Source organism: Neopsephotus bourkii, unplaced genomic scaffold (assembly GCF_033783945.1).
Source record: "Neopsephotus bourkii isolate Nb327-2 ecotype Australia unplaced genomic scaffold, CSIRO-AGI_Nbou_v1 NB_1767, whole genome shotgun sequence".
Taxonomy (NCBI): Eukaryota; Metazoa; Chordata; class Aves; order Psittaciformes; family Psittacidae; genus Neopsephotus; species Neopsephotus bourkii.
In genome coordinates, this window is record NW_026902241.1 from 11036730 (window position 1) to 11064685 (window position 27956).

General features: G+C 42.6%; 1 protein-coding gene across 2 annotated transcripts; it reads left to right on the forward strand.

Moving 5' to 3' along the window:
- Positions 1-3492: 3492 nt before the first annotated feature.
- Positions 3493-26088, forward strand: CUNH1orf198 (chromosome unknown C1orf198 homolog). Of its 2 annotated transcripts, none has more exons than XM_061378756.1 (4): positions 3493-3950; positions 11369-11419; positions 21216-21767; positions 23650-26088. In XM_061378756.1, the coding sequence occupies exons 1-4, from the start codon at positions 3603-3605 to the stop codon at positions 23704-23706; spliced, it is 1008 nt and encodes a 335-aa protein (XP_061234740.1). In that variant the 5' UTR covers positions 3493-3602; the 3' UTR covers positions 23707-26088. The 2 variants fall into 2 exon arrangements, with proteins under 2 accessions (XP_061234740.1, XP_061234741.1); XM_061378757.1 differs by having other exon boundaries at positions 3493-3929.
- The last annotated feature ends 1868 nt before the right edge of the window (positions 26089-27956 follow it).

A 27956-nucleotide genomic window follows, 5' to 3' on the forward strand; every position in this document is an offset into this window, starting at 1 on the left:
CACTTCCCACATTATGTGTATTTCAGAGGTTTTACTTTTGTCTGCCTGTCTAGTTTATGCTGCTCATTGCATCTGAATACACGTTACAGTGCCATCTTCCAAACTGGATGTCTCTTGGATGAAATGACTTGTATTCTGAAACCTGTCTGTACTGAGAACCAAAAGGTGCTAAGTGGAGAAAGTGAGGAAACTCACTTCAAAAGCGTGCTCCCAACTCAGATTAAACCAGTGGTACATATATACCTCTGGGAACTTTTTTTCATGAACTCTTACATTCAGATTGTATGTTGAAAATACAAGGGTAGTGAAAGTAAGTGCTTTCCTTCCATTTAACATCTTTTGCCATCTATTGCTGAAGCAAACGCTCTCTATGTAGTAAGGCAAATTTGACCACTTGTCTGGCTGAAATTAATGAAGATGCCTTTTACATTTTCTTGATCAGAATTTATATAACGGATGACAATAGGTACTTCTTTCCATGTAAGGATAAAGAGGCCTGTGAGTTTTCATTGAAGAATGAGGCTGCTGTCCAGTTGTGACAAGGTATTTTCCCACCTTTCTTTTGTCCAGGTACCTTCCCCTACCCCACTAGAAATTAAGCACCGTTTGCTTCTATGGTGTCTTCTATTTAAAGGTCTGGAGGTTTCAGAAACCTCTACTAAATTTCATTATGGAGGAAAGGGCTTGTCTTTTTCTGCCTACCTTATGCAGAAACAGGTGCAGTAGCTAGGAAGAGATGTCTAGCTTTAGGTCTTGATTGTATCTAATAGTATGATCTTTCCTTTAGGCTTCTAAGTTTTCTTATACTTTCTATTACCCATTGAGAAAGGTGAAATCTACATTGGCATTGACCAGACAGTTCTTGGAGCAATAAAATAAGAGCTTGCTTGTTTTAGGGATCACACGAGAGAGAGTGGAGGAGGGGTGGTGGGAAGAGGAAAACCCCCTGGACAAACCAACCATGTACAGTTGTCCAGGTTTCCTTTTCCTCATTTCTCTTACCCCTGTGACCATCTTAATACCAATCCCTGCTAACAGATGAAAAGATGGTATTAATGAGAGATCAAGGAAGGGTAGGTGTAACATGCATTACACCTCTATGAGTGCGTGTGTGTATACGTGTTTCATAGGCTTGTTTCTCTGGGCGTGATATAGATGACTAAGACAGAAAGCAAGCTCAAGTCAAATGCACCCAAACAAGTTTAACAAACAAAACAGGATTATATAACTGGGCTGGTATGTGATGACTTGGAGGACTGTAATTACCTCCTAAAAACCAGATATATGGATAAACCTAATTATCATTTTCCATCCTCTTCTGTGTCATCTTAGGCAGCTGGTCTAGCGATACCATTTGAACTCGTAAATGGAAACACTAATGTATTGCAGCTCCAACCATTTATCTATTAAGAATAATAAAGAGCGTGAGGAAGAAAAATAGGCTAAGCAATGAGAACCCATTAATCTGAACCTCAATATGTGTGCAACCTTAATGTAATTTGAAAATGATAAAAATTCCCATGCAACTACCGAGGACAAAAGATGAAATAGATTGTCTCGGATAAATCTTGTGAAATTGTTACCAGTCTTTGGAAAGCTTGCTTTGCTTTTGTGTCCCTCTGGAGACTTTGGGGGTCTCTTGGGAATTTGGCAGAACATTTGCTGAGGTAGCATACACAAAACTAGGAATTGAGACGACAAAAGAGAGCATTTGTACAGTGAGTGAGGAGCTGTCAGGAAGAGAGCAAGAGGGCTGTGGGCTGCCAGGCAAGCTAAGGGTGGTAGTACAGTTTCCCAGTGAAATTTGCAGGTTCTGGAATGTGAATAAAATGAGGCTCAGGACAGGCATAGAAACCCCTGCAGTAGAGTCAGTAATTTTTCACGCTGTCACACAATGCTGATGGGCTGCCCTCTGCATTATGGGTGTATTGGTGACCTTATTAGTGTATATAAATACATAAAGGGGGAGTGTCACGAGGATGGAGCCAGGCTCTTCTCAGCGGCAAACAATGATAGGACAAGGGACAATGGGTACAAACTGGAACACAAGAGGTTCCACTTAAACTTGAGAAGAAACTTCTTCTCAGTGAGGGTGACGGAACACTGGAACAGGCTGCCCAGGGAGGTTGTGGAGTCTCCTTCTTTGGAGACATTCAAAACCCGCCTGGACACGTTCCTGTGTAACCTTATCTAGGTGTTCCTGCTCCGGCAGGGGGATTGGACTAGATGATCTTTTGAGGTCCCTTCCAATCTCTAACATACTGTGATACTGTGATAATAAGGAGTTTTGGTGGATGACTCCAGTCATGTGTGGTCAGTAAAGATGACATACAGTACCAAGCATGGAGAAGGGCTACCAGAGCATGCAGGGTGCTGGAGCTAAGGCTGATTTAACACAGCATCTCACTGTAATGTATTAATTGGAAAAACAGAGAAAAGAGTTAAGGCTAAACAGACCGTGTTTTTGACACAACCTGATCACAACACTGGTAACTACATTTCAGGAAGTTGGAATGGTTTGGTAATGAAACAATCTTTTAACATGTTGGTGTTATGCCGTGGTTATTCTTCACCAATGGCTTTCTACCCCTATTCTCCTAATTCATTGACCAGTTGTAAGAAAGCATTATTCTTGCTGCAGTACATCAAAGACCAAATAATCCAGTTATTTCAGGCTGCATGAAATCTGCTTTACTGATGTAATTGATGCCTGCTGCGTGGACTTGTTATGCTTGGGCTGCAACTTTTTTTTATGTAACAAAATAATAGAGAGGCTTTGGACCAGTTTGCTGCTCAGCCTGTTGAATTGGGTGAAATAGCCCGTCCCAGACATGGCTTTGAGCTATAAGAGGGTAGACTTTAGATATTAAGAAGAAATTCTTTCCTGTGATGGAGATGGGGCACTGGCACAGGTTGCCCGTGGAATTTGTGGCTGCCCCATCCCTGGCAGTGTTGAAAGCCAGACTGGATAGGGCTTTGAGCAGTCTGGTCTAGTAGATGTCCCTGCCCATGGCAGGAGGATTGGAGCTAGATGATCTTTAATGTCCTTTCCAACCTGAACAATTCTGTGATTCTGACAGGAGCTGCTGGACCTTCTATCACACTAAGAAACAACCCAGACTTATTTAGGAGTTCGGGAAGCCAAGTTCTCTGCTCCGGGGCTGAGCTGCCGGCTGGGGCAAGTAATTTCCTAGTGCTCCTGTCCTCGGCAGTGTGCGAATACAGCTGCTCGCCTCCTCTGGGCAGGAGCACTGAGGCCCGATCTGGTCAGTTCGCGCTACCGACGGCAGCTACACCGCAGCCAGCTCTGGAGGCGGCTTCTCTCCCCTCCGCCGCCAGCTGGGAAGCGGAGAGGCCTCGCTCCTCGCCCGGGAGCGCGGGGCGGCCGCCGCCGCGGAGGAAACCAGCCGGGGCTGCCGCCAGCGCTGGGCGTGCGGGAGGCGGGGTGCGCGGGGCGGTGGCCGGCCTTCATAGGGATCGAGGGGAGGCGGTGTCTGCAGCAGGGAAGGGGAGGGAGGAGGCGGTTCCCATTCCTATTCCTATTCCCGCCGTGCGAGCGCTCCCGGCTCGCTGTGTGCGGGGCTGGCGGCGGCGGGGTGGCCATGGCTTCCATGGCGGCGGCGATAGCCGCCTCCCGCACGGCCGTGATGAACGGCAACCGGCCGCTGGACGAGCGGGAGCGCAAGCGGTTCAGCTACTTCTCCTCGCTGAGCCCCATGGCGCGCAAGATCATGGCGGAGAAGGAGCGGATCCGCGAGCGCTACGGGCCCGAGTGGGAGCGGCTGCCGCCCCGCCAGCAGGACGAGATCATCGACAAGTGCCTGGTGGAGCCGCACATCCAGGCCCGCTACGCCGCGCACCGCGGGGCCGCCCGGCCCGCCGCGCAGCCCGCCTCCTACCCCAGCCTCCGCCTCAGCACGGGCCAGAAGGTGGTGCACTTCGGCGACGAGGTACCGCCGCGGCGGGGGAAGGGGCGCCGGGGCTCGCCCTCGCGTCTCAGCGCCCGGGCGGGGGCTGCGGGCAGCAGCCGGGCGCGCCCGGGAGTGGGGTCCGCTATGGCGGAGCCTGGGGGCGGGGGACGCGCCACAGTCCCGGCTTCGCGGCTGGTTCTGTTGGCGTGTGCCGGCGCGGCAGGCTGAGGGGAGGGACAGGGCGAGCGTGAGCGCGTTTGTAGGCGCTGGCACGGGGGGGAGTTGCTTGGTGATGGGACTGATTGCTTTCCCGACTCCACGGCGATGAGGGAGGGTGGGATGTTAACACCCTAAGCGAGGGGACTTGGTCAGAGCAGACCGCGAAGGCAAGGAAGGCACCAAATCTGAGGAGGTATTCTGTGATAAGCAGAAGTGACTTTAAAGTGTGTTTTGTGAAACGCCGAAAGCAGGGCACAGCCGCGGCGAGCTCTGAGAATAGTCCCTTGCTGAAAATGGGCTGTAGGGAATGTTTACATTGAATTCACTCTCTTCCTTTTTGATTCTAATTTTAGACTCAGTTAAAAATATAACACTGAAAACATTCATGACACCTTAAAAAAATATAGCCTGTTCCATGTCACATGCCAGGAAAAACAAGGGTGTGGAAAGACAGATGGCAAAAAGTATGGATTTTGAAGGTTCTGGGAGCCGTCTGTCTAATGGCAAAGCATGGCAGCCCTTCTAGAAGCCCATAAGAATAAGGGTACCTCGTCCAGAGCGGTGGGTCATGTTAGCGAGTGTGATCCCTTGAAGAGGAGGGTCTAACAATGCTTGCAAAGAGCTGGCGGTGCTCTTCAGATGCTGTCCTTCTTATCCTGCATATGGGATTTCCTTTGTTTTCTTTTACATCTTGGTATGATTGCAGAGCCAGTATCTTTCACTATGCTCATATAGTATCTAAAAGTCACCTACTGTTAATTAACTTATGTGGCTTCTACCAGAAAAAAACAAATACCTGCTTCTACATTTGTGATCATCAATTTAAAAAGAACAGTGCTGCTTTTAGTCTCCTCATCTATATCCTTTGCTATGGGATTTGCAAGAAGCATTTGAAGTACATAGATACTTAGCATCGTGGTTCCAGCCAGCTTTGTGCTACAAGGCTGCTGCCTGTGTTTCACCTGTCAGGAAAGTGTGACGATGTGCAGTGCACACATCACACCTAGAGTAGAGAACAATATGGTCAAGCTCAGTTTTGTTTACTCTGTGATACTAGAAATTCTGGGTAAATATTTGCTAGTAATAGACCATAACTCCAGGTGAAAAAGAGGTATAGAAGGACACAGGCCAGTGAATGTGATTGTGCAAGCAGTATTTGAAAGAAAACCTAAACAATTAAGTTAGTACTTGTGGAAGTCCATGACTACGGGAAGTACATATGGTCAGCTTTCCCAATCTCAGCTCTTCTGTGCTTTCTGCTTTGAATTATGTGGATCTGGAAGGAAAGTAAGCACGTTGTAGGTTGTTGTGCTGCGCTGTATGGAAATAATTTCCTGCTTGACAAAACAGCTAGAAATCCCATCTGAAATTTGGCAAGTTGTTTTCTTTCCCCTCTTCCCCCAAAATACAGCTATGATACAGATAACGTTGCTGTTAGCATTTGTGTAGTCATTAAGCAAAGAAAGCATGGTTCATAAAAATGCTTGATGCAGAGTGTTTAATTTTGGAAGCAGCTGCCTCTACTGACTTCCTCCTTAACTTCCAAGCTGAAGTTAATATAAATCATATTTCTGAAGAAGAGAGATTCCACTTGTTTTGGCATCCTCCATTTCCATTTTAGTTCTTCCAACTGCACTATTGAGTCTTGGAGCCTTTCCTGGCTCCTCATCTGATAGCTTCCTCTCCCCTTGCTCCCTTGCTGGCATTCGACCTGATTCTTGGACATTTGCCCTGGCTCCCTAATTGTTTCTCCTTGTCTTGCTGTTACAGAACCACTGCGGCTGCTCTCTTGCCATTTCAGTTCAACTTTCCAGGCTTGCAGATGCTTCACCTACAGAGCTTTATGATCGTGCTGTCTTCTGGTATGACAGCTTACTGAGCTGTAATGCTGCTGTCTTGTGAGACGTAATGGCTGCACACACCGTGGTCACCCCAGCCTGTGTTCAGGGCAGCTAGGTTGGTCCTGGCTGCTGTCCCTGTCTCATGGAGAGATGGAGAGTAGTCTGTGTACCTTAGAATCACTTGTTGATGTTGCAGTGCTTTCAGTGTGTGTGTATTGGTCTGATGATGTTCTTGCTGACACCTGCTCCAAAAGCTTCATGTTTCCAGCCACAGCTCATCTTCCCTGTTAACTGATGTTGAAATCTGTAGTGATCTACCTGTGCTTGCTTAAGCATGGAAAGTTGATATCTTTCACCTTGTGTTCTCTGGAGGACTTGGCAGAAAACAAAACAAGGATGAATGCTGAAGATACTGATTTACCCATCCATGATTCTCACCATTTCAATCCCATTTTCATGCATGTGATCACTTTGATAAAGTGGTCCAGAGGATATATATAGAGGTCTTCTACCTCTGGACAATTGGCTCTCTTTCTTGCTCCCACCATTTCCCATATGTCTTTTCTAACACCAAGCTCATCTCCTGAACTTGTAAACCAGGACTGTAAGTTCTCAAAGTGTAAGCATCGCTTACATTTTCAAAACACTTTCAGTATGGTGGCTGTGTGGGAAGGCGGTGATGGAAAATAGATGTGCAGTAACAGGACCTTACTATAGGAGCATCCTATAGCCATGATCCAGTCATTTCGTCATGACTGAGCACTGCAGCACCATGCGTGACTCTTAGCAAATGCCTGATCTCAGCTGAGTGCCACTGCTCATTCTCTTGTCTTCACTGCGGCATTGCTAGACATGGAGTTAGTAACTGAAGCTGTACATGCACTGTGGATGCCGTTCCAAAAGAGGATCAGTACCAGGACACCAGAGCTGTCTTTTTAGTCTCCCATCTTGCTGTCAAAAAGTTGAAGATATTTTAGAAGTCTCAAAAAGCCTGATGAAAGAAGTGGAAGTACAGGAATGGGGCTCCCTGATTCCCCAGATGACACTTGTCTCTCAAGCACAGAGTTGGGTGGCACCCAATTCACTTGGCATCTACCTGTGTGCACCATGTTGTCAATGCTGAGGTAGCATGCAAGAGCTAACACCAGCCATTATGTGTCCACCGTTGGCCTCACAGTGTCAAGTTAAGACCTTTATATATCTAATATAAATGGGCTATTTTTGGAATACACCATAAATTATGAGCCATCACGAGAAGAATAAATGGAAAACCAGCAGTGTGTGAGAGGCTACCACCCTTTGGCTCTGTAGTGGTCAGCTTATATTAAGGATCTGATTTGGTATTACTTGATGCCACTGAATCCTCCTTGTTTAGTTCAGTGAAAGGTAGTTTAAATATTCGGTTTACAACAAGTTCTCGCTATTCTCTTAATACTGCTCCCCTATTCACAAGTGTATGGCATAAACATGGATTTAAGTTCTGATTTTCCTTTTTTTTTGAAGGAATGTTGAGTATTTGAGTGGTACTCAGCAGCTGAAAGGATTTGGCTTGAAATAACTAAACTTTTAATTGACGAAAATGCCACATGCATTAGTAAGTAGTAAACATGTGGAGGAAAGAGAGTTTGGTTAGCTTCATTCTTTTAACAGGGAAGCTTGACTTGCCTGCCCCAAAGCAGGTAGGGTATTTGTGTTGCTTAGCCTTAAGAAGTTTGGCACCAAGCCAAAAGATCAACCCTTTTATCTCTTACTTAAAAATGCTTTAAAGCAACAAATATTCAATATAGCAAGAACGTTTATGTTGGGACTTGCAGATTATAGACTTGTGCTTTAAAAAAACCCAGAAAATGAAGGGCAGCTTTGTGAGCACAAACCCCAATAACCAGCAAGTCTTGTTCTACTAACACGTCTAAGATGCATTTGTTGGCAGGTTTGTGACTACCTCGTTACTGTCCCCTGCTCTGAGCTACGGTCATGTCAGATACACTGGCACGTTTCTACCAGTGTCTTCCATTTTGAAATTCAGATGCTCTTTTGCAGCAAGCTGCCTACATATAGCAAATGTAATTTGTGATTCTTTTTTAGATACTCTGCAGCTGGTTATTGAAATCAAGTGTATGACCAGTTTTTTGCTTCTCTTTCTCCTTTCTTTTTCCAGCTATGAAATACGTTGCATGAGGCCCCGTTTCTTACAAATAAATTCTTTAGCACTGGTGAACAAAAGTTTGTTTATTTGCCTTCTTTCTAGAAGAAGGCTTCGTTGTGTGCTGAAACAACAGCTGACCAGATATGGATCTCTTCTAATGTGGGTTGATGAGAAATGGCCTTGAAGCTTTTTTGTCTAAAATTTCCACTCGTAATTTACTTCTGTGAATATTGAAATGGTTGATGCCTTTGCTCCCGTTTCCTTCAAGCATGAGAGAACTTGTTTATTCAACAGAAGGCAAAGTTATTTCTCAGATTTTGTTGGTGATAAACATGAATGAGGCACATCAGTCAGGAAACTGTTGAACTGTGTTGTTCTCTTGCTTCTCATTTGGCCCTCTGCATGTCCTGTGTGTGAGAGCACAAGAGATGGAAGGATGTAAGCCACAAATTTCCTTCCCTTCCCTAGCAATGGACAAAATCTGACAACTGTCTCCATCCTAGCTTCAAGTATGTTTCAAGTAACCACAGACATCAACTCCTTGAAGCTTTGTATCCTCAAACCATGTCTTATCCTATTTTATCCTTTACTAGATCCCATGGAAGATCACTTGAATGTGGGCAAAGCTCCTCTAGCTTACTGGCTCTGAGGTGTGCTGGGCCATGCAGGCTGAGATACGAGACATCTTTTAAGTGATAAAATCTATGGCCCTTTTCTTTCATAGAACTGCTCCTGCCTAACAGGTGTCTACTACTTCCCTCTATTGAAATAATCTATGACTGCCTTAGATTTTGTCTCTGACAAAAACTTTTTAACAACTGGTACCAAAATACCATTAATTCGTTTCAGGAGCTTTTTGTCTGTCTAAGCTGGAGGTTGAAGTTACAAGTTGAGTCACCAGCAAGTGAAGTGGGGTTGAGAAGACATCAGATTCTATGAAGTGGGAAGCTGACTTCGGCTTTGTCCTGTGGGGAGTGGTGTATCCTGGGGCATGGCAACCTCATACCTTCACTCTGCCTTTCCCATGCTGGTTTTCTACCCATCTGAGGGCAGCCTTTTGTCAGCAGGGCTTGCTGGCAGCATCAGTGTTGTCACTGAGTTGAGGATATGCAGGGAGAGTTGGGGAAGAGGTGTCCCTCCTAAGTGCTGTCTACAGTTGCCTCAAATACAGGAAAACAAAGAAGTGCTGTCTCAGATGCAGGATGAGGATTGTCTTGGCTTGCTCCCAGATTTAAAACTGGTCCACAGCTGGTTTGCATGTCCTGTAAATGGCAGGAAGTTAGAGCTTCCTTTGAACTCCTTAGGTAAAACCCACTGACATTGTGTACATGCCTGGAGCTTTAAGGTGCTTTGATGGTCTGAAGGGGTGTACACTGATTGCTGGATTTCATTTCTGTTCTTTACTGCTGTGGGTGAAGTCAAGTACTGATTTGTCCAGACCCCATATGGACAGAAGGGTTGTGGTCCTGCCTTGTGTGTGTGAGTCAATCCTGTGGCTGGGCTCTCCATTCTCTCTTCCCTCCTGAACTTTGATTACTGTCATGTGTGCTTCAGAAATGAAGTGCCAGCTCCACCATTTTCAGAGGCAAAAGGTGCAGTCCTAAAATGATTTTGGAATAATTTGATGCTCACATGCCGCAAGGCATCCCACCTAAGTGGTGTGGTGTCCTCGTGCGGTCAGTAGCACTCCACAGCGCAAGTACTGACAGAACACATACTATAAAGCAGACTTTTATTCCCTTTTATTCCCTGAAATGTTAATAAATGTGAGCATCTATTTCCTGGAATTAAGAGAACCTCGTATTACACTTGTGTTCTTGACAAAAATTTCCTGTACCAGATTTCCTTTTTGGCCAGAATGTGTGGTCCAGCAGAGCCCAGGCTTTTCCTTTTAGATGATCTCCATCAGCCCAGTTCTTTTTAAGAGCATGGGATCACCCTCCTATATACCACAAATACTGTGCTGCTAGAAACCCTGTTTCACAGATGAGTAATAGTTGGAGAATGACACTTTTTCATGTTCAGGAGGTGGTTTCAGACACTTCTAACTGTGATTTCATCGCCCTTGGCCAGCAAAATCTGTCAAGGTGGTAAAGTAAGAGATGGCAGATCAGCAGAATGCTATCAGATGTGTGAGAAATGTATTTCTATAAAGGCAGAGGTCAGAAATAAGAGAAGGGCAGTCTGGTAAGATGTGGGATTCCTGTGTTAGCTTAAAACATGGTCTAGTTCTGTTTTTCTCTGAAGAGCAAGAGTGTGAAACAAGCACTGCAAGTCTTGTCCTGTCCTCTCCATCCCTGTGCATGGTTATTTACAGCCTTTCTCTTTCCATTTGCTGTTCTGACTCCTGTTCTTCCCTGAAGTAGCGGGGTGTCCAAGCAGTGGTATGGAGAGGGCAGCTCATTACCTCTACCAGCATGAACATCCAATGTACAAATAAGTCTGATCCACCACTAGGAATAGAAGTGTGATCATTTTGTTGCAAATCTTGAACAAATGTGAACAGCAATTATTTATTTGTTGATTTTTCACCCCTTTTTTTGATGTGGGTCGTGTGTTTCTGGAAGGCACACTGTGTGTGAAGAGATTGGTTAAATTTCTCCAATTCAGATTATTTCTGAAGAAATAGCTTCTTAAAAGAAGCTATTTCAGGTTGGGATTTTACTCTAGACATGGTGTGGTTCTTTCAACAGCACTGAATACTTTGGAGTGATTGTCATTGAAGTGGTGTAATGATGTGTCTTGTCAGGGCTGGATCCAGCTGTGGTGTGGCCTGATGGACACACAACTGATGCACTGCCGCATGACTGCCTGGTTGCACACATGTTTTGGTCTGTGAAGGGGGAGAAATGGGACTTTATTTCCCTAAGGCCTCTGCTGCTCTTGTTATTTCTGTCCCTGTGTGTTGCCAATGGCTACCAAAGAAAATGCCTAGTAGAAAACTGGAAATGTAATACATTTTTAAAGCTATTTATAGAGAAGCTGTTTCAAGAGGTTTAGACCACCTTAAACCTTCATGTATTTTGTAGGTTAAATTGGTATACTAACTGATAATCTTCCCTTCAGAGAACTTGCTTTCAGTTGGTCTTAAAATACAGTCAGTGCTCTCTATAAGTAGTGCTTCCATCTTTTAGCCAGTTCTGTGGTAATGGTTGTGCTTCCAGCAGTGCAATGTAATTTCATTTGTATGATGCTCCTGAGCAGGTAAAGCTGCTCTTCTAATTTTTAGTCATTCTTGATTTTTATTTCAGGACATAACTTGGCAAGATGAACACTCAGCTCCATTCTCCTGGGAAACAAAGGTAAATACGCACCAATTTTATTTTTAATGTTGGTTTGTCATTTTGTACTGTTCCTTGTGCACTTACACTGTCTTTGTTTTGAGACTTGACGGAATAATGTCACCTTTATTCTGTGAGAGCTGTGCAAAGTGACCATCCTGCAAATGAAACAGGACTGGTGTCTTTGATTTACATCAGAAACACAGAATGTACTTCATGGACCAGTGTTCTGGCCTCAAGTGCAGGTGTAATACTGATTCATTACAAGTTACTTGGTTTTTTGTTGTTGTGAACTTTTTAAACAACTTTCCATATTTAACACCACCAGTGTCTCGGATACTGTATAAACATAACTGCATTTCACTTCTGACATCAGGAGTAAAGTAGCTAGGAAATGGGGTGAGAAAGTACAGATAACTAATAACTTAATTGCATTCTTTGTTAAAGCCTTGTCTTCAGCTTTTTGTTACATGCTAGAATGTAATAAAAAACTGTTAAGCCTGGGGCTATGCTAGAATTGTGTTATTTCTTCTCCAAAAAATAATGAAATAAAGGATTTTCCTATGGTGGGTTTCATCCCTCTCTTCCCCCCTGTACCTCTGGTGTTTTGTTAAAAGCATTGTTTATGATGGGATTCTCATAAGGCTAACACAGAGCCAGAGTTTTCCATCTTTCTGAACCTGCAGTGTGAGGAAATACAGTTGCACCGTGTTTGTAGCTTGAAATCAAGTTTAAGTCTTCTTGGAAGAAAATCTGGGAGCAAAACCACAGCCTTTCGAAACTGGGTATGGTGGGCTTGGTAAATTTAATCACATTTTAAACTCTCTGTTTTCTGGCTTTATCTGCCAGAGAAAGCTGCTTTTCCCCTGTTTCTTCCAATTTTTGCCCTTGAACTATGTAGATAATCTTGTCTGACCTTACAAATATAATCTTAGCCTAATGCAGAATAATTATTTAGAAATGCCAGTGAACACTAAATCCGGTTGACCCTAGACGACTTGTCAGCCTTCCCAACTCAAGGTCACTACTGGCAGCTAGCACCCCTTCCCTGCTTTTCAGATACTAATTAACCTACAACTTGATGTGACTCTTTGGTCCCTGCAGTCTACAGTGCTGCAATTTAAGAGATACCAATGCCAATCTTCACTTGCATTAAAACCCCCTTACAAGCTGTGGTAGAGCCAGTGAAGGATTTCCTGCAGTGGAAGTCTGGTAGCTCAGGCAAGTCCTCCTGTCTTTCAGGACCCTTAGTAGAAGCTGCCACTGTTTTTTAGTATAATGCTAAAGAGGTTTTCAGCATCAGTGAAACTGTCAAGAAAAGAAAAGTAGTGAAAAGAGTGTAGAGCTCACTGACAGTAGGGTGAAATAAATCATATGTTGGAGACAGCAGTGTTGTCTCTCCCTTACTTTTTGGTGCAAACGCTAAAACTCAGTTTTGGGAATGTGATAGCTGTAATCAGACTTGTAGGCTCTGTCTTGATGGGATTTTTAAAGGTCTGAATATGTGAACTTCTAGAGATAGTGCTTTGTGTAATGCACTGACTAGTGATCTACAATGAGATGCCTCTGTGCTCAAATGGATTTTCTCTTTAATTGATAGTTGTCTTTTCTTTTAAATACTTGTATGTCTAATGAAGTGTTTTTTAACCAAGTCGTGGTTTATCCCTTGCTGATTAAGATTTATTTTTACCTTCTTCCTGGTGTCTCAAAATAAGGGACCGAAATGGATAGGTGCTCTAGTTTCATGCTTCTCTGTGATGAACGGAGGATCACAGAATGTTATGGGAACACTTGTGACTGATGAGAAGAGTGAGATTGGAGGAGGTTGCTTTAGAAATAGTTGTTTCAGCTAATCAAGCTGTGCTTCCCTCTTTTTCACTGCTCCCTGCTTGCTGACCAGAGATAAAAGCTGTGCCTCAGCTGTAGGTTTAGAAGTTGCATGAGTTTTTCCTCTAGCAAAACTCTGGAGAGTTTTGTCTGGCTTTACAGGGTGTGTTGGTTGGATTGTGTGGGTTCTTCCTTTTGTTTTTTTCCCCCCGTGCCTCATACTGTGTCAGCCTTTTAGCCAAATCCTCCAATTGCTGAGTCTTCCATTTCTAAAGGTGGAGATCCTGCTTTGTGCTTACTCTTTGATCTCTTCCCTAACCAAGTACTTTAATGAGATAATTATGGAAGGCAATTTCTCCATGAGGTACTGGCTGAGGAAAAAGTATCCTTGCCCAGTTGGTCTAGCGTGGGGAAACAGTGAAGAAACCTGAATGAGCTGTTTAATGAGGCTGTTATGTTGTAATGCACATTCAGTGCCTTGTGAGCCAGATCTGTTCCCACTGTTACTTCAGTCTGTCAGGCTCTTTCCATTCCATGAGCTCTACCCTGTGATGGGTTGTTCTTTCCATAACATTCTTTTCCCCAGTCTCCCTTTAATGCAGAGTTTTTGGTTTCATTATTGTTGTGATGGCGAAATTCCTTCCTTCTTTTGCAGCACTGCGTGAATGTGCTCTGGCTTACCCAAGGAAGGGAATGTGGTCTTTGCCTTCTGATTTTGAAGAGAAGGAGCAAATAGAGAAGTAAATCAGTAAAACCAATAGGCACCTTTTATTGTTTGCTTGTTTATTTTGACATTGAGACATTTAAAATACTAGTATTTTTAGTAGAAAACTGTAGCACCTCTCAGGAGGAAAACTAGTTGAGAAGCAATGCGTTCTCATGGCATCGCAAATAAACTGACTTTTTAAAGCTAGAGATCGAATTGGGAGTGATTTGGTTTGTGGGTGGAGCCCTTACGGACATAACGTATCTTGAAATATGGGTTATGGTTTTAACAGGAGCTAAAGCCAGATTGATGAACTTAGGGCATTCTATTTATGGCTTCAGGTTTAAGTGAGATGAAAGCTGCCATTTTGGCTGAGTTTAGCCTTTGAGGTTTCTTGGTTTGTTTGAAGTAAAAAGTCAGTGAAACTCGGCACGGACCCCAAGATATAAATGGAAAACAAGACTCACGCCTGGGTTTGGAAATAAAAATTCTCTGCAGCTCTTCCTGAACTTAGAACTTTCTGGTTTTGATGTGTTTAAAAAAAAATAAAAATTAGTAGTGGGCGGAAAATATCATTTCAGTCTGCCACCTCAGCTGACATCCTGAATGCACAGAGCAGCATGGGAACAAGCTGCTCATCATTCATGCTCTTAACTGAAATAGGGTTTATTCCAAATGCTTAAATTTGACACATGCGCATCCAAAAATTTGTTGGTCTTGAGACAGGTAGACTAGTCGTGAAGGCAGTTTAGAGAGTCCTTTTTGTACTTTTCTCTTTTTAACTTCTGGCTTTTTCCTCCTTCAGCTCTCCTACTTTCAACAGGCCCTCAAATGGTTGTTGAAATGAGAACCCTTTGAGGTGTGTTTGAAAACAAACAAACCAAAAGCTAAAAGAGAAAACGTCAAGCTTCAATCCCTTCAGTAATCTGGTTGCTGCCTCCCTGTCTGAATTCCTTAATTACATTGTATGAAAGTGATCTGATGATCATTTAGAAAAGAAAAAATAATGTTGCACTTAGAAAAATTGTTTTGCAAACTCTTTCCTTTATCTAAAAGACTAAATATCCTTCTTTGTACAAGTCCTAGTTGGTTTGGGGCTTTTGTTTGCTGTTGCTTTTTAAATGTGAAGAAAGTGGCAGAAAGAATTTATCCCTTCCTTCCTTAGCAGCCTGATATTGGAAATTCTGTTACAAACCATACTTCAGTGTGATTATTTTAATCAAGCTGGCATAAATGGCAGTGCTTCCTTGGAAGGAAAGAGGAGTGATACCTGAAGTTTTGGGGTTTTCCTTCACTTTTTGATCTAGACTACAGACATTTAAACAGTGTTCTATGATTGCTGTTGACTATTAGTTCTTGAGCAAAAAAACCTCCTAACTTGTGGTAATAGTAGCCGTGTTCAGGGTTTATTTTAATCTTCATTGCAAGATGTTCTCAGCTAAGGATTCAGTTACCTGCATCAGTCTTTAGACAGTTTATGATCATAAACCCATGCACATACCTGATACTGTCAGTATGAGTTTGCTCAGGCTGCCACAGTGATAGTGGCAGACTAGACTGCTGCTCTTACCACCAAAGAGCAGATCATTAAATTCCCTCTGATGCTCCATACTATATACCTTTGGTGTTGCCTTCCTGGGTGGATGAAAATGACAGATTGGTTTTGAGTGCTTTGCTCTAGTTTTGTCCTCACAATTGGTCTCTGCTGACCTAAGGATTTCTTTCTGACTGTCAGGAGATCCTGAAAACAGCAACGGTGTGCACAGGAAACAAAGCAAAAACCGCAGCTGCTTTGGGTCCCATATTTATTTTGGTTTTGTCCATTCAGCAAAGCAAAGTCATCTTCTAGATCACTTTAAACTTGGCTTTCTTACCTCTGCGTATCAGGCTGTGCTTAAAACAAGTTGCTTTTGACAGTGTTTCTGCAGTCTTTGTCTCAACGATTTGGATTTTTCAGGCTGCCAAGCAAAACAATTTGTTTTGGCTGTGTTGGCTTGACTGCTTAGTAAAATACTACACATTCCTGGTAAGTGAATAAGATGCTTAAAAAAACACACCAACAAAACCCAAAAAAGCAAGCTCCTGGGTTCTTTGTGGTCATCTTGTTTTTAATATAAACTTATGAACTGAGTCCTGATTTTATACAGTATTATTAAATCATTTAGTTCTTAGTGTGTGGTGCTTCTCTTTTAGAATACATGGTTTCCCATGAGTATGTACAGTCGGTATTATGATTTGGTGGATTATCCCTGCCTTGAGACTGAAGTTATGTCTAAATTTTTTGATCCAGTGAATAGAATTCCTGAGTGCCATAATATCATCTTTTAAGGAAACATGGGCACAGAACTTCCTAAACCCCACAATGTGTAATATGACTTATTAGACAGAAAGATGATCCAGCACCTAGTCATCCTTTATTTTAACCCTTGGAATGGTTTGGGACCAGAGAGATGAGACTGAAAAGAACAGACTTCTAGGTTTGTGTCGTCCCCCCCTTATGTGTTGACAATGACTTTCTCATGCAGTATCTTCACAATGCTACTGCTGTTAATAGCTTTTATTTGAATTCTGATAACTTTTAAAAATTGCAGTTGGGATTGTACTGGCCTGTCCGTAAACTCTCAAGGCTTTCTGGGCTCAACAGTTCCCAGAAATACAAATGGTGGGCAAAAAAGTATTTGTATTTAATTCTTTAGTTGGGGAATTAACAGTACAGAAACTGCAGCTCATTCATTCAGTGTCATACAAAATCAGTGAAAGCAGCTGGAGACCGAAACCCTAGATTGAGAATCCCAAACTCTGCCTAAATCACAGAATCACAGAATCCCAAGGGTTGGAAGGGACCTCAAGAGACCATCTAGTCCAACCCCCCTGCAAGAGCAGGGTAACCTAGAGTACATCACACAGGAACTTGTCCAGGCGGGCCTTCAATATCTCCAATGTGGGAGACTCCACAACCCCCCTGGGCAGCCTGTTCCAGTGCTCTGTCACTCTCACAGTAAAGAAGTTTTTCCTGATATTCACATGGAACCTCCTATGCTCCAGTTTTCACCCATTGCCCCTTGTCCTATCACTGGACATCACTGAAAAAAACCTAGCTCCATCATCCTGACACTCACCCTTTACATATTTGTAAACATGGATGAGGTCACCCCTCAGTCTCCTCTTCTCCAAGGTCCCTCAGCCTCTCCTCATAAGGGAGATGTTCCACTCCCTCAATCATCTTTGTGGCTCTGCGCTGGACTCTCTCCAGCAGGTCCCTGTCCTTCTTGAACTGAGGGGCCCAAACTGGACACAATATTCCAGATGCGGCCTCACCAAGGCAGAATAGAGGGGGAGGAGAACCTCTCTTGACCTACTAACCACACCCTTTTTAATGCACCCCAGGATGCCATTTGCCTTCTTGGCCACAAGGGCACATTGCTGGCTCATGGTCATCCTCCTATCCACCAGGACCCCGAGGTCCCTTTCCCCTTTGCTACTTTCCAGCAGGTCAACCCCCAACCTGTACTGGAACCTGGGGTTGTTCCTGCCCAGATGCAGGACTCTACACTTGCCCTTGTTGAATTTCATCAAGTTTCTCCCCGCCCAACTCTCCAGCCTGTCCAGGTCTTGCTGAATGGCAGCACAGCCTTCTGGTGTGTCAGCCACTCCTCCCAGTTTAGTATCATCAGCAAACTTGCTGAGAGTACACTCGGTTCCCTCATCCAAGGTCGTTGATGAAAATATTAAACAGCACTGGTCCCAGCACCGACCCCTGAGGTACTCCACTAGTCACAGACCTCCAGCTAGATTCTGCACCATTGACTACAACTCTCTGCCTTCTTTTGACCATCAGATCTTACCACAGTATAAGCATTTGATTCCTTGGGGTGGCAGCTGGTAGGGTGCCACAAGTGCAGTTCTGCTGCTAAATGCTCAAGTGCACACAGCACAGCTCACAGCAGTTCTGTCTCTGCCTGAGAAAAGCAAACGTGTGGTACTGCCACCATAAGTTTGATGGGGGCCAGGAGAGATGTGCATCAAGATATTCTAATGACTGGCTGGCTAATGGAAAAGGAAATGTTTTTTTTGGGGGGGGAACTGTCTTTAAAGAGTCACCCTTCCCCCTACTGCTGACCCAGTCAATTGTCAATTTGCAATCTGATGTAAGAAACTGAAAGCAGAACACTAATTAACTTGGATTTCTAATGTCTAGTGACTCGTTAGAATGTACAGTATTACTCACAACTTAGATGTCAACCTGGGGTATTTCACATGTGGGTCTTCTCCCTCTGTACATGAAATTGTCTCCCTCCTTGTACATGAAATTGTCTCCCTCAGTGCTGCTCAGTTGTTGGTTTTGGTTTGTTGTTTTGTTGTTGTTCTGGTTTTTTTGTTGGGTTTTGGTTTTGGGGGGGGTATTTATAGTATTTTATTGCTAACTCTGTGACTTGAAAGATACTGCATATTAATAATTTTCTTCCATCAGCTACATTTCATAGGGATTCAGATGTCTTAAGTAAACTTGAAAGTCGAATAGAAGTATTACATGTTTCAAGGAAAACAGGGTAACTTGTGACTGGTCCACAGAAGTTCTTGGCTTCTTGAGCTAAATGGTAGAAGCAGAACTGTATATCTGACCTCTTGGGGCTGTATTAACATCATGCTGAGATGCAGTGCTCTCAGAACCTGTCAGGGTGGTCTTATCTTCTTTGCTTTCCTTGGGGGAGAGGGCAAACTCCTGAAGAAGTATTTTCATTCCTGTTATTCCATGTCAATTCATGACTTGTTTGATCGCCAAAGCACACTACGACACAAACATGCAGTCATAAATGTTGAGTTGTCCTGTTTTCTGAAATGGAACATCATGTTGTTTCCTTTCTAAAAGGACAAAGAGGGCATCATCTCCAGAACATACTCAGGAGTGGGCTGGAAAGGGTACAACTGCCTGAAGTTGTGCTGTAGTACCACACTCTTCTCTACACTCGAAGCAGTCTGCCACTTTCAAACCAGACCTCTGAGCTGATATTTGGATCCATACGTAACTTAAAACATGACCACGGGCAGTGGCTTTTGCTCCACAGCATAAGAACTTCGCAGGAAGCTTGACTTTGCTTGTCTGTCTTGATGCCATTTCTAACTTTTGTTCTAACAGACCCTTACTTCTGTTCTATCAGTGTTTTTCTTGGATCTTATTTCCATCACTGTTCTGGTGGATCTGGGGCTGTGCTGGCCCCTCTGCCTTCTGGGCACTGACTTTTCCTTTCTCTCTGGCTGGAGGGTGAAGGAATCATATTAGTGAAACTGACTGCTGATGTAGTGGCCTTTAGGTACTGTCATGTCTAATGTGAGTCCTGGGGCAGACAGCTGAGAGGGAAGACTGTGGAAGGATGGAAAGCAGCACTGTTTTAATTCCTAAATTACAAGGTAGAAGTCTTCCAGGATGGATTCCCCCTCACTCCCCTCTTTGGATATTGGGGAAGTACAGGTTTATTTCATATTGTTGCTTTTTTTTTAAGCTGGGATTTTTATCAGTTCTGAAGTCTTAAAGCATCTTAACCTCAGGATGGTAAATCTCTATTTTGTAGTATTGCCAAATAAGCTTAGGGAAATAAATCCCTATATTTTAATATAGGGAATGGCAGTCACTGTAAATAATCCTCAACATCACTGAACCCATAGTTTGCTTACGCAGAATTTATTTAGGGAAAAAGATCCTGCTCTTAATTGTACGTGATGGGTTTTGTTTAAAAAAATAAAAATCAGAGCACTCAGATTTTTCCTCCTTGCAGGCAGGGTGGGGGGTTTGAGCTGTCTGGTAAGAGTTGCACATGTCCTTGCACTCACCTTAATTTAGCTGAGCTATAATTACACATCGCTTGTTTGTGTTCTGCATCTTTTGATAACAGAGGATATTGTTAATGAAAGCACGGAACGTGGTGCTTCTTTGCCTATAACCCTGGAAAAATATCTAAGGTATCTAACTGTTTAAAAAGGTCAGGTGCTGGTCCCTGAATCAAATTATGTGTCATCAGCTGCTGAGTGATTAAAAAAATTGGTTGATAAATAATCAGTTGCTGAGTTAACATTTGCACTTTGATGAGAAGTTTCTGAATATTAAACACTAGGCATGTGAGACCTGCCAGTTCTACAGTCCCTTTGAACTTAACATGCACAATAACGTAGCACTCAAGATCAAACACTTCTAGTGAAAATTACATGCAACTGGGACTTGTTTTAGACTCAGGCTCATTGGTGCTTTTGCAGTTTTACTCAGGAAAGGCAAGGTAATGAAGTAAAATGGGGAAAACATCACAAATCTGTAATGAACTTCAAAAGTATTTATTAACTGCTCGCATTTGAAATGTCTTTTGATTTTATTTTTCAGACATAAGCAGGTTTTGTTGCTTTATTTTTTTATAGTTTGTTCCATTTTACAAACACAAATCTAGCCATTAGATTGTTCTTTTCTGGCCCTTGCTATGGTGCTGCACTCCTAAATACAGTCCTCAGACTGAAATAAGGCTTAACTTTTATTAGCCTAAATGGGGTCCATCCAGTTAACAATCAAGGTTACTGAAGTGGTGGTAAGTAAAATGAACATTTACTGTTCGCTTCTGGGTGGCTTTTGCAAGATCTGTATCATGCTCAAAGTGTGGTTGTTTGCTTCCTTGACCTGGTGTTACACCTCAGAAATGAGTACAGTTATCTGCACTGCAAGGGAAAACAAAACAAGGCTCTGGAATAAGTGAAGAACTGGTCCTGTTGGAGTTGTTTCTTTTCCTTCAGAGGGGCATTAGAATTGTAAAATGCTCTTATCTACGCATACCCGTTACATCTAATCCTTTATCTTGGAAGTAGTTAGAGTTTTAACATGTTGCCAACTATTTTAAAGACTATAATGGAAGATTGCCTTTTAAACTACACTGTAAAGAATTTTTGCTTTATATTTTCATGTAAAACATCTGTGGCTTTCAAAATTCTATTCAGAGGTTTTATGGCTACGCATGCTGCGCACTGCTATCTTGGATGGCATCGGGTAACTCAAATATGATTGCTTTCTCTGACTCTTATGAACCAGGTCTAGGACTCTTGCAGTTCAGACTTTTAATAAATACTGTTTTTATGTAGCTACAAAGGTAGACATTTATGGAGAAAATATGTAGCTTTGCTGTGATATCTGCTATCTGGGAGTTGCTTATCTGTGGGTAAAGGTGTTTTCTATGTGAATCAAAATCAGAAGTTCAAAACTGTGTCATTGTGAAGAGCTTTGAAATACTGTATGTCTTTAACCCTGAACAGAGTCAGATGGAGTTCAGCATTGCATCTCTGTCCATACAAGAACAAGGTGGTGCCCAGTTGCAAAATGAACAGAGGCAGCCTGTTAAAGCAGCACCTGGTGTCCAAGTCCCTAAATCTTCTCAGGCCAATAAGACCCCTGGCTCTGATGGGTTGATAGCATCTAGAAAAGAAGAGGAGTCCTCTTTCTGGAAGATAAATGCAGAGCGCTCAAAGTTTGAAGGACACAAGTCTGAGTTTCAGTCCCTCACTCCCAGCCAGATCAAGTCCATGGAGAAAGGAGAGAAACCCCTTCCCTCTTTCTACAGACAAGAGTCTACTCCAAAGGAGATGGCAAAAGCTGAGAAGCCCAGCGTAACTAAACCAGAGAAGTCTGTTGCCCCCAGCCTACCTTCTGTATCTCTTGAATGGGAGAAACCTCGACCTGCTCAACTCCCTACTAGTCCTCTAGATGACTTCTTTCTTCCTGATGCACCACAGGACCTGGCATCTTCTAGGACAAACAAGGAAGATCCTGATGGTACTATACTTACAGATCCGCAAACACCTGGACAGGTAAGGACTGCTATATCCACTGTCCTTAGGTTTAAAAACTTTAAATCTAAGCATTACATTTTTAAAAAACTAAAAAGCACATGAAAATCTGACAAGAGTGCTCTAGAAGATTAGGGACTCCATAGAGCATTAAACCATAGCTGAGCTTGCTGGCTTTTTATCCTGCAAATCCAAAGATGTCTGCTTAACCAACATGTTAACTGCTATTGTTTCTTTCAGTCAAGTATTCTTCAATGTAATAAAGTGCGTAGGATAAAAGCATCATTTAAATATAATGCCAGAAACACTGACATGGCATCCAGTGGCTAACTGACAGCAAGCTACCTAGCAGTTTTGGGGTAAAGGGCTTGCTGCATCAACTAAAGAGTTTGGGGTTTTGTTTGTTTTTTGTTAAAACAGCAAAACATGGAAAAAAACTTTAAACCTTAAAAGTAGATAAACTAGAGTCTAGAATACTTCATTCGTACACACAGCATAGCAATGAATGTCAAAGTATTTTCTCAGCTCTTTTAAGTGGTAGCTCAACAGCCGCACCCCACTGCTTTGTCCCAGGCAGCTGGGCTGCTTTCAAATGTGTTGTTTCTCTAAGCTCCAGAATGGAAATGGAATGAGCGTCCAGAATTAGCCTTCTTAATGTTGTGGTTGTTTTTTGGTTTGAATCAAAAAATAACGTTAAGCATCTCAATAGCCAACTGAAGCGATTTAAAAAGCAAATGCTGATCTGTGAGAAAAGAAAGGGAACAACAGGATATGACATTATGAGGGAAAGAAGAGATGTGAAGCCTGAGAACTGTAAACTAGAGGAGTTGTTCTTCAAACAGAGCCATGCAGTTCTGTTTGGAACCTGTGCCATCACTCTGCCATAAGCCTGACATAGACTTCCATCATGTCACATAGCTTTTTCTCTCACATTTTCCCAACGGTGGTTGTTTAAATTCCAGACAAGATGATGTAAGGTCAGATATGCAGCATGAGGTAAATACTTGCAAGAGAAGTAAGTGGTAACACTTAGAAGAGGACAGTACTTAAGCCACTTCAATATTTGGAGCCCTATGTTGGGTTTGTTTTGTTGGGGTTTTTTCTCTGAAGCTAAGAGATAATGCTTCTTGAGCTGTTTTGCTACAAATTGTGACCGTGGTAATCCTTTAATTTTAGTTAAAGGCTTTGTCACGTTTTCCTACAAATTAATGGTTTGTTACAGTTCTCAATCCTTTGTGAATATTTTCTAGCTAAGTGAAATAGTTTGGGAAGCCTGATTTTTTTCTTTTTTTCATCCCTGTTGAGAAGCAATCCTCCCATGTCAAAATGTGAACAGAGCAGCAGAGAAGATGGTGTGATTGAATTACCGAATTTTCCTCCTTTCTTATTTCTGGATTATCTTCCCTGTTCTGGGGAGGATAATCCAGAGACTCAGCTGTGTCCCTGGATCACTTTAAATGTCATGGCTAGAAGTGCAGGAATGAGCACGTTCTTGATGGCCTAGTAAATAACTTGTCAACAAAGTTTAAAGGGTGTATAGTTTTCTGGAAACAGCTGGCTGTCATTCCAACAGGCAATCCATTGAATTAGTGATGCTTACATTGTGTTTCATTCTCTGCAATTCCCACTCTACTCTAAATATTGAAACAACATTTTGCCTGCAGACCTTTACAAGAGTTTTAGTTTTTATCTGGAATTGCCTTTTTGGTCATTGTGAGTATTTTTCCATGTTTAGCATTTTCTGGTGTAGGTTCTTAGGTATGCTAGAGCAAGGTAATGAAATGTTGGCAGGTGACATTTTAAACTTTATTTTGTAGATTGGTAGTTGAGTACTGAGTTTGTAATACTGTAATTAACAACTATATCTTATTTCTTGTCTGCCTTTTCTTTTTTTCTCTTGCAGACTAGTACAAGCAATGTTATCTTGAAGACTGGCTTTGATTTTCTAGACAACTGGTAAAATACACTTCAAAGTAGATCAGATCAATTTCGGGGAAGGAGTGGAATATCTTGCTCCTTGTACGTTAATTTACTAGCATTTGTGTCTTTTTCTAGAAGTAAATTTCAAACTCTTAAATGTTGCCTTTGTATAAACTTTTGTAATACCATATGCGGTTTTGGTTTTTTAAACAGTGATAGAAGTGTGGTTTCATTTGGGTATTTTTTTAATATCTGTTAAAATTTTTAGTAGCTACTGTATTGAGAGGATGCGAGAAGTTACCATACACATGTTAAAGAAAAACAGATGAGAGTCTCCACGTGCTACAAGTGGAACCTACAGGACCAGATTGCTGTTTTCAATCGAAATCCTGCTGGCATGGCTTGTAAGAGATAGCGTAGCACATGCAGTGGTTCCAAATAAGCAAGTAACTCCATACTTCAGAAAACTAGCAAAAACAGTATGAAAAAAAGCGTACAGATGAATTGCATTGATTTCTATACTTCATTTTGTTTGAAAGTAACTTTTGTACCACTTACTTGAAAACACTTTTCTTTTAAAGAGGGCAAAGGCATTGCCAAAACGATGGATCCAAAGAAGCACTGTGTTTGTACCCTACAAATCTGCTAAAATAACAAAAGTGTGTTAGAAAAATGACCTGGGGAAATGACAGCTTTTTCTGATCTTTGGATTAGAGACTCGGGGGTGAGTGGGGTGGAATGGGATAACACCTAATGAATGGGAGAAACTATCTTCAGGGAACACAAGCCTAATTATTTCACTGCCTCCTTACTAGAGAGTGACTCTTTGTGATAGTAGTGCTGGAAGGACAGCACTGAGAATTGCTGGAGTTTAAATTACCTTTGTGTCAGGCAACCACTATGTTTATGGGAGGTTATAGCAGTATAAGGCTTCTTTGTTTTTTAAGCAGCTTATCGTCTCAAGGACTCATCAACTTTGGTGCTTTTTCCTCCTTGTGGGTACATTCTCTTCAGTGTTCAAGATGTGGGTTACATTTGTTCCTGAGGTGCAGAGGCATCTCAAGGTGGCCCTCAGAAGACTTGCCTCCAGTTCTGCTTTTGAATGATCTTTGGTGTTTTAAATGTAGAGAACAAGACTAGCTGTTGTTTGAATCTGTCGTCTCTGAAATGCAGCATGATTTACACACTGACTCTCACTGTGTTTACCTCACCTTGAAGCCTTAATTCCCCCTACGCACAGCTAGTGACTGGTCTGCTCCAATGCCAAAGGTTTGACCTTTCCCTTTACCTCAGCAATAGTCCCATAGTATTTGTTTGGGGTAGAAGGCAAAATACAGGGGTCTAATGGGTCTCATGGGTCCCAGCCAAGGCTATGAAGGTCACCATCTCCTAGACCGTAATTGTGCTATGCTTCTCATGGATTAGCACTTGACATTTGGTTCAGTGCCAGGGGCAGTTAAATGTGCAGAATTGGATGCTGCAGGATTTTCTTCTGCCTGTTACAGGAAGTTTGAGATGTCCTGGAAAAATCCTTGCATCTAAGTGATGTGCTGCTTGTTCTGAACAAGAGCAGGATGTTGATAAATGTTAAAACTTACTTGTTGATGAAGGAAAATGCTGTAAGCAACCACCAAGCCCAAACCCCCAAGTTTTTCTAGTGTTTTCTTAAAAGATTTCTTAGCTAATGAGGAAGACTGCCACAGAGTTAAGTGATTCTGTAGCCTCCTTATTTATAGACTTCTGAAAGCTTCTTTACATCCTTGCTGAGATGTACAAACTCCTGTAACTGATGGATATTGTCTCTGCATTCAGCAATTCAGAAAGCACTTGCTGTTTCTGCCAGCCTGGACTTTATTGTGGTTTTTTCTTAGCTGACCATTTTTAGCATGTGCTACAAGCATCCAGCATTAATCCAGCTTAGAACAACTAAAGTTGCTAAAGCACAAATTCTTCGGGTGTGTAATTAGTGTTGACTTGCACCTTCTTTTCAAAGCTGACAGATGTTAACTCTGGGGCCTACAGTTACCAGTGAATCTCGTTTGCTGTACACTCAGCTGCTGAAAAGTTGTAAATCGAAGGTGAAGATGCACGTCCTAATCTTGCTTTGATATGGGGAGATCTAAAACCAAAGTCTCCTACTGACATTTTAAACCTCTGCTAAATACCTTAAAGCTTCTTAGGGAAGAACCTGGGCTGCCTGTCGATTCCATCGGCTAACTCGACCCTAATACACATTGGGACCAGCTGGTAGAACATGCTGCAGAACTTTTTACTTATCCTGGTAGGTTTTTCCTGTGCTTTGACAAGAGTTGATGCTCCTTCTTTCTTTAGTATGTTTTTATTAAACATTCTTACAAAAAAAAAAATGTACTGGGTCACATTTTATATTAACAATGTTTTAATAAAGTCACTTTAAATAGAACATTCAAGGCTTTTGTGTTGCTTTGTGTATTGTCCTTTAATCTCTGCTTTCCTCAGTGCCATTTGAGTTTCTTGGGGCATCTTGAATCTGCCTGAGAGTCAGCCAAGAATGATCTGGTCTAGAATTTAGAAACCCAGTTTTTCAGATCAGGAAAAACAAATCAATACAGCACAGTTGTTTCCCAGGCTTTTAAGTGAGGCTGTTTGGGAAAGTGTCTTTGCTTTGTCATCTTATCTTATGGCTGGGGACAGGTAAAGACTAAAATCTATTTGTAGTTCACTGTAATAAACCCAGTACACACACACACACACACAATATCTTCAGGTAATTCAAAGCAGTATCTGGATATAGATTGCAGGAGCTATTTGAAAATGGCATGTCATGGTTTAGCCCCAGGTGGCAACTGAACACTGCGCAGCCACTCACACACTTCCCCCAAGCAGGATGAGGAGAGAATCACAAGAGTAGAAGTGCAAAAATGCATGGGTTGAGATTAAACTAAAGACAGTTTAATAGGGAAAGCAAAAGCCATGAACACAGGCAAAGCAAAGTAAGGAGTTCATTCACTACTTCCCATCAGCAGGCTCACTGGACTTAGTGCAAAGGACCAGAACTTGGCAATGACAAACTTTCAGGCAGTTTTCCTTTCAGTTGATAGTTACATTATGGGTTTTAAAAGCATGTCACAACAAGGGAGATGCTAGCAGAGGCTACTGGGTAGACTCGCTTTCTGCCTTTTGCCTTATGCAGCAAGTTACCGAGGTGTAAGAGACTCAAATGTGCACCTACAAGGATAGTTTTCCCTCTGCATGCCCACATTCCCATCTTCCAGAAATATATTTTGAAAAACCATTTATTTATACTTGAGCTGAATTTCTACCAACAACTATAAAGGCATTTGAAGAATTTGGTTAGGAGAGATTCAACACTCGGTTAAAGGGGTGGTGTTACAGCTGTATTTAGGATATGGCCTACACATAGTTTGCTTCAGTCTTGTTTAAGCTCCATCTTAAAAGTCCTCTCAGAAAGGCATCTGGGTGCTGTCCCAGCACATGGAGTCAGCAGGTGGCATGACTGAGTGAAGACTGGCAGAGGCAGAGTAGAAAACATGCTATGGCTGCCTGCTGAAAGGTAGCGATCGATTCACTTATTGGTGACTTCAGTCATAGTTGCTAAGGTTCAAACAGCACAGAGGTGTCTTTGAGACCATGGCTATGGAAAATCACTGTTACTGTCCCCTTTCCACATACGAGCTTTACACCTCAGCACATAATATAACCAGCAGGTTCATAAGGAGGATTTACAGCTTCATCTGGCTTCCTACCATATGGGGAGCTCTGACAATACCCTCTAGAGTCAGTGGATGTGAGGTGGGAGATAATCACAAGATTGGTTTGCACCCCTAACCTAGCAGTTCCCCACTGGTACTGAACTGCAACCAAAAGATGCTGATCTGGGACCCAGTTTATTCCACCCTAACTGAGCAGGGAGGGAAATCTCGATTCTCTACATTCTTCTTCAACAGACCGTCTGTCCCCTAAAACTGTCTTCCAAGGGGCATGCTCCTTGTTCTCCTCTGTGCTCTTCACAGTGAAGATGCCAAGGCGCAGGCAGCAGCTCATCCTGCTCCTCACCAGCAACCTGATTTTCCTGCCAGGACAAGTTCCCATGTACAGCACAGCAAAGGTACCTTTTGTTAGGGAGCTGCTGGGCTGGACAATCACCTGTTACCCCTTAGCTAGGCTTGGCTGAGGCCTGGCAGACATGTCTCTACTCACCTTCAGCCCAACACGTAACTTCTCAAGCTTAGCAGTTTTCATTGAGCATCACTGTGAATTTTACTCTGAATGTCTTCTGGGGCAGAGGAT